This window comes from Cystoisospora suis, assembly GCF_002600585.1.
Source record: "Cystoisospora suis strain Wien I chromosome Unknown contig_5738, whole genome shotgun sequence".
NCBI classification, from domain to species: Eukaryota; Apicomplexa; class Conoidasida; order Eucoccidiorida; family Sarcocystidae; genus Cystoisospora; species Cystoisospora suis.
Genome location: NW_027158528.1, coordinates 1 through 6,017, shown reverse-complemented (window position 1 = coordinate 6,017; position 6,017 = coordinate 1). Strand labels below are relative to the sequence as shown.

General features: G+C 45.8%; 1 protein-coding gene across 1 annotated transcript; it reads left to right on the top strand.

Moving 5' to 3' along the window:
• Nucleotides 1-111: 111 nt before the first annotated feature.
• CSUI_009547 (lysosomal cobalamin protein) lies at nucleotides 112-6,004 on the top strand. The gene is made up of 5 exons (XM_068069662.1): nucleotides 112-486; nucleotides 855-1,010; nucleotides 1,840-2,783; nucleotides 4,010-4,349; nucleotides 5,246-6,004. The coding sequence occupies exons 3-5, from the start codon at nucleotides 2,142-2,144 to the stop codon at nucleotides 5,398-5,400; spliced, it is 1,137 nt and encodes a 378-aa protein (XP_067918362.1). The 5' UTR covers nucleotides 112-486; nucleotides 855-1,010; nucleotides 1,840-2,141; the 3' UTR covers nucleotides 5,401-6,004.
• The last annotated feature ends 13 nt before the right edge of the window (nucleotides 6,005-6,017 follow it).

Genomic DNA, 6,017 nt, shown 5'->3' with positions numbered 1-6,017 from the left:
CCCCCCGTCAACCCCCGGGTTCTAAACCCCCCTTTTTGTCGCGCGCAGCCATCCATGCGTACTGTTGATTTTCTATGGCTTGTTGCTCGTCGTCAAGCTGATGCGCTTTCTGGAACTTCAGGGAGCTGAAGGAGGAGAAAGCAGTAAGGCTCACCTCATTCCCTGGACGTACGGAGCTTTTGAAGGAGTAGGAGCTTTCGAAGGAATAGGAGCTTTCGCTGCTCAACAAAAGGAAGCTTCTTCTTTTTCCTCTAGATCTTCTTTCGTCTTAATCTGAGGTCGGCTGGACCTCGTGTTCGTTGTCTTCATCCTTTCACGTGCAGCAGCGTTTCTGTGTGAGTGAGACGGCGCAAAGAAGGGGAGGGAGAATAATGAAACAAAGACCAATGTGGAGAAGTGTCTACACCCGGAGACAAAGAGTTTTTGAAAGGTTGTTGAGTCGCGGAAGATGCGAAAAATCTCCTTAACAAGAGTTGGCTTGTACGAGTAAGAAAAGAAGGTTCAGTTCGATGGGTTGCGACCATCCATCCATCCGTTTCTTCATCGGGGAGAAAGCACGGAGAAAAAGGCATAGACAGAGCCTTTGTTTTCACTTCTCCATCCCTGGGAAATAGAAGTGTCTGGTTCTTTTGGTAAATTCTTGTCTTTAAAGTAAAAAAGAAGCTTAGGACCTTGCCTTTTCCATCATTGTCAGAGAGGAAAAGGTCGAGACATCCCATCTGCTGTCGGATGAGCATCTGAGAGCGAAGGTATTCGTGAATTTTCATGCCTTTCTCTTCTGCTTTCTTTGAAAGAGATGTAAAGGAGAAATCTACGTACTTCTGTTGCTTCACAAGCTTCTTATCCCAGGACAGATTTGTGTGCGTCCCGTGTGTTCTTTCGCTCGATTGGTCGAGTGTATGTACAGATGTACGTGCGTGCGTACTTCGTCTGTATGTAGACTTCGCTTGGAGGTTGGAGAGGAACATGAAGGATGAAGCTTTTAGTCGCAAAGATGCCATGAAACAAAAGTCAGTTATCTTCCCTAATGGGACAAGTGGGTCACCTCAAAAACAACAAATAGACGGCTGGTTCTCGTAGCTTCCAGGGAGAGAATAAGAATATGGATTGCCTTCTTGTTTCTAGATTGAGAGGATGTAACAATCTCTTGCTTCCCGGTGTATGTACACTCGATCCAAATCCACTCATCATCGTTATGTACCCTAGTATATCTTCAAAAACAACTCTTCAGGTACCCCCTTCTTTGTTCTTCTACCGGCGCGGCTCTCTTCTCGTGGTTTATGTCTCACCTTTCTTGTGTTGTGGGGGGTTTGTTTCATTCCGTTTTCTTTCGTCATAACGGACAGAATCCTCTCGCACTCCCTGCCGTCTCGTCTTCCTCTTTCTCCTCTTTTCTTTGTTGTCTTTCTACACATCGGTATCTCTCTCTTCTCTTCTCTCTGTGCTAACACAACAGAAAAGGAACGACCACCTCACTCGGTCTCTCCTTCCTTAAGGCAACTTCACTTCTTCCTTTCTCTCCTTCGCCTCTCGCATTTCTTCGTCACCTCTCCATCTTCTGTTTGTTTTCCCTCTTCCTCTCTTCAATCCCACTACCTTCAAGACTTCTTGGTACCATTCCTTGCTTAGTTGCCTTGCTTACCCTCGCTCGCTCCCTTTCTTCATCCTTTTTGTCAGTAATTCTCTTCTTCCCCTCCGATCTCTTCCTCTCTCTCTCTCTTCCACACCCTCTCCTCTCTCTCGACTATTCTCTCTCTTTTCCTTTCTTGTTCTTCCGTTCCCTCTCCGCGTAAGCCACGATGTCGCTTCTGTTAGGGGGGTGGGTGTACCTCATCACAGGAGGAATTCTCCTTGTGTTTTCTGGATCTCTCTATTGGTATTATGTCCGACGTAAAGTCTCTAATTCTATTGCGTTTCTTGTTTTCACCTTGACTCTAACCATCTCTCTTCTTTTATGTCTTCTTATCCCTTTAGATATTCTCATAGTCAGTAATCGGCCTGCATCTCTTCTTCTCCTTCCCTTTTCCTCGTCTTCGTCTCTTACCTCCCCGACCTCTGATATCTCTAGTCCTTCATCTCCCGAGATCCATCAAAACGAGAAGGGGGATAGTGCCTCTTCCTCCCATGATTCCTCTCCTTTTATGCCTGCACATCCTTCTTGGCCCTCTTCAAAAGAGATAGCTAGTCCTCCATTCAGCCGTCGATCTGCTTCTTCGTTCATCTCTCCGAACGACTTCGAGACTCAGTCTGTTGCAGCAGTCAAAGGAGGACAGAAACTTCTCTCCAAGGATGGCTCTCCCAGCCTTGAAGAAAAGAACAGAAGAAGCGGGGCAGGAGGAGGAGGTTATGGTGGAGATGAGGGAAGCCAGGCAGTGGTTTCATCCAACGAGAAGAACAGCCCTGGGATGCACACACGACGACTATCAGCTGAACCAACAGAAGTTTTCTTTTCATCACACCATAAAGGAGAAGAGGAAAGTTCATTCTCTTCGCATGCAAGTGGTAGAAAAGGTCCATTCATTTCTCCTGCTTTCTCCTTCGCAAAGACAGGAGAAAGGGGCGGGACAGATCTCTTTAATGCTGGTGATTTCATACAAAGGCTTCGTCAGTCTCGCCCTTCTTTGCCATCTGGAAGTGATATGACACCTCCTGCTTTGAATCTTGATGTCTTAACCATAAAACAGCTTTATCTTACTCTCTTCTTTATTCTTCTCTTTCTTATCTACGTCGCCATTCCCTTCGCCTACTTCTATTCGAAGCAGCTAGAAAGTCTGAAGGGCATTGTAAGTCACACGACGTATCAGTCATGCTGGAGTACAGGGAGTGCTAGGGTGAATGACGTCTCTTCTCTTCACCGCAGTCTCTGTTCTCATATGGTTTATCTCCTCGTACATATGTATGTCTGTGTAGACATGTATGTATATGCTTCTGGGTAAATTCGATATATATATATATATATGAAAAGATGTGTGTGTATACGTTGAAGTAGGTATATATGTCTTGGCTTTCAGATACACTTAGGTAATCCGTCCACGTACAGATACTGACGTGTCGGTATAAACGGACGCTTACGTTTCTATGCGTATACTTACACATGCGGATAAGTGACGGATGGAGCGTCATATTTCTCTTGTAGAAGTAGTGCGAGTAAACCGTTCTATAGATGCCACTTGAGTAGACTGTATTTTCTTGGGTATCGTAGGAGGGGGGGGCTCCTACTCCTCTTCGTTCCGGTGTATATACAACCTGTCCTTGTTTCTTCCCTTCAGCTCTTAAACAAGGCACCAGTATATTGTTTACGAGGAAAATGTATTGCACGAAGATTTTCATGATGAGGGGCAACACGTGGAAAAAGAATAGTAAAGGAGAGTTCTCCGTATCAGGTGTACGCGTAGTTTAAGGATCACTGTACGTTCGTACACCGTAGCCAGCGAGCTGGTGCTCCTGGTGACCTCTTGAGAAGTTCTCACACATGCGAGCTGTATGTACACCTGATAGTACGGTCTCTCATAGCACCCAAAGCTCCTTCGCTACGGTTCGATATACCATCTAAGCATTTGTCAGCTTGCACGCTGGGTCAGTCGCGGTATTGGGGTGTATATGTGTGTGTCTAACCATGTAATCCTTCCCTATACATCCCCAGTGTGCGCCTATACACCAGCGTGGTTCCCAGCATGCAGGTCACCTCGCACGAGCCGCCTGGTGCCTTTCCGTTAGCTTCTATCGTTAAGCCGCACTCAGCAGCTTTCTGTCAATGAAAAATTCGTTTTCTTCTTCATTCCTCACCTCAAAGATGTCTGCAGGACAAACCTGCATACCTAAGGGTACATCGGTGTCCGGATAGATGGCCTTAGGATATAAAAAAGATTCTTCACTGTGTGCATCGATATATGGGTAGTGTGCATGTACACATCGTGTAAGAGTACATCTGCGTATGTACGTGTATATGCGTCCATACGGATGAATTTCCTCGAGTACATTTGCATGTTGTTTTATGCTTTGTTTGCAGGGATACGATAATCAGACATCCGTGGAATTTGACGAGACGATTCCTCCTTTTACGGTTGCATGTGCAGCAGCCCAGCGTACTATTTTCTTCACGATTGTGTTAGTTCTTGTCCTCGCTCTCATTCTTACCCAGCGGCCGTCTTTCCGTCAGCCTATGGGTTTAACAGGTGGTACTGGTGGTGTACTTGCGGGGCGGGGGGGAGAACAAGGAGAAGAAGGCGTGCTAGGCGAGGGATTGAAGCATGTCGATTTCATTCTTCAGTATACATCAGAGCTGTTTGATCTGAACCACAGAGGAGCAGATTCAATGCTCTATCTTTTCTGTCTTCTCATTGCTGTTGGTATGGATATTCACGCGACACTCTCCTCTGAAGGCACATCTATCTGTCTGTATCTAGCATTTCTGTCCATCTACCTAGACACCACTGTCTGACCTGTATGAGAAGGAAATAAGTAAACTTATACCTACAATTTTTCTGTACATGGATAGAGAGGTGCACCTATGAAGTAGGCCTTTTCACACACACCTTTCGATATGAGCATGGTACTTCCGCGCATTTGCATTTGTGTATATGAAGTGGGAGCTTCCCCCTTACTGTAACCTATTCCATCCCCACAGTCTGTGTATCTATTGGGGGATGTGATTCGCGTGGACATACATACGTCTTCCCGCTGTAGAAACCCTCTAGTGTAAGTAGGTTCTTGTATTCCTCTTTGAATAGAGCAGGGTGTAAATACACCAGGTGTTGTCGCACGTACTCTCATGTCAACATTTCTGTCGACAATCTCCTCTCCTTTTCTTCCTTTTTCAGTAACATCAGTCCATCGATGTAACAGCCTTTATCTATCTTCTAACATATAAATACAGCCAGGCATCCACCCACCTTACACGTCATCTCTATAGACAGCCCAAACACGAGGCTTCCCTTCTTGAATCATTGCCTTCTTCGCGGTGTATCATTTGACACGTGTATACATCTATACCAGGCCTTATGTAGATCTTCACATCTAGACTTTGCGTCTTCATACATACTTACACAGACGTTCGAAAAGGTTTCTTTTCGCATGCATTTCTATATGGCTGACTTCTTCGTGTATTTCCCGACTTGATCTCTCCAAGCACGCCGTCCCAAGGTATTTTCCTCCCGAACTCAATCCGGTCTCTTCACTATGTCTCAAGACTCGCCCAAGAGACAAGAACTCTTCTGTCTGCTTGCGTGTCTACTAAAACTGTTAGGACAGATTGGCTGGATTATAACGGGGGCGTACAGCTTGGCAGCTCTGCCTGTCTCATGGCTAAGAGGCCGCATGACACCTCAGCAGCAGCGGAGAGAAATTCAGAAGGAAATCGCCGAGCTACGAGAGCAGCAAAGGCAGCTTCAGGTCAACTAACTAGAATGGATGCATGCAGGATGAGAAAGAAATATTGATAGATCTCTTTCTTCAAAGTTCGCTTGTCCTGCTTGTTCTGCTGATTCTACTTGCGATTGTGTAAGAAGGTGTGTCCTATGTTCTCGGATGTCTCTCTCTCTGTCTGTCTTTTTTTCCCCTAATCGTCCTAGATGAGTAAAGAGATTGAAGGTTCTTCATAGGCGTGGTTTTCTCTCGCGATGTGCTTTTCTCCGACCTTCACTAGGGTCTACGGGAGTTCACCTTTTTCAACAGCTTCATTCCGCCGTTTCTCTCTGGATCCTGGGCTCTGTCTATATGGTCTTGCTGGTACACGCCTTTCTACTGTTATAGTGAGGAGATGCTCTCCGTGCGGACCACGTGCACTCTATACCGTATCAATCTATGTATCCGTCTTTCAAGTAGCCGTTATCAATGTGTCTCCTCAACTTGTCGTCTCTCCTTTAGACTGTTAGAGAAGATCCTAGAGAAAGAGCCTCTACCTCGTCATTTCACGTAACTGAAAATTCTCCTAATCAAGGCCGGACTGTGTGTTTCACGTAGGCCTCTGGAGTGACGCGTGTATTTCTTCTTCTCTCTTCAGAACAAATATAACTTCA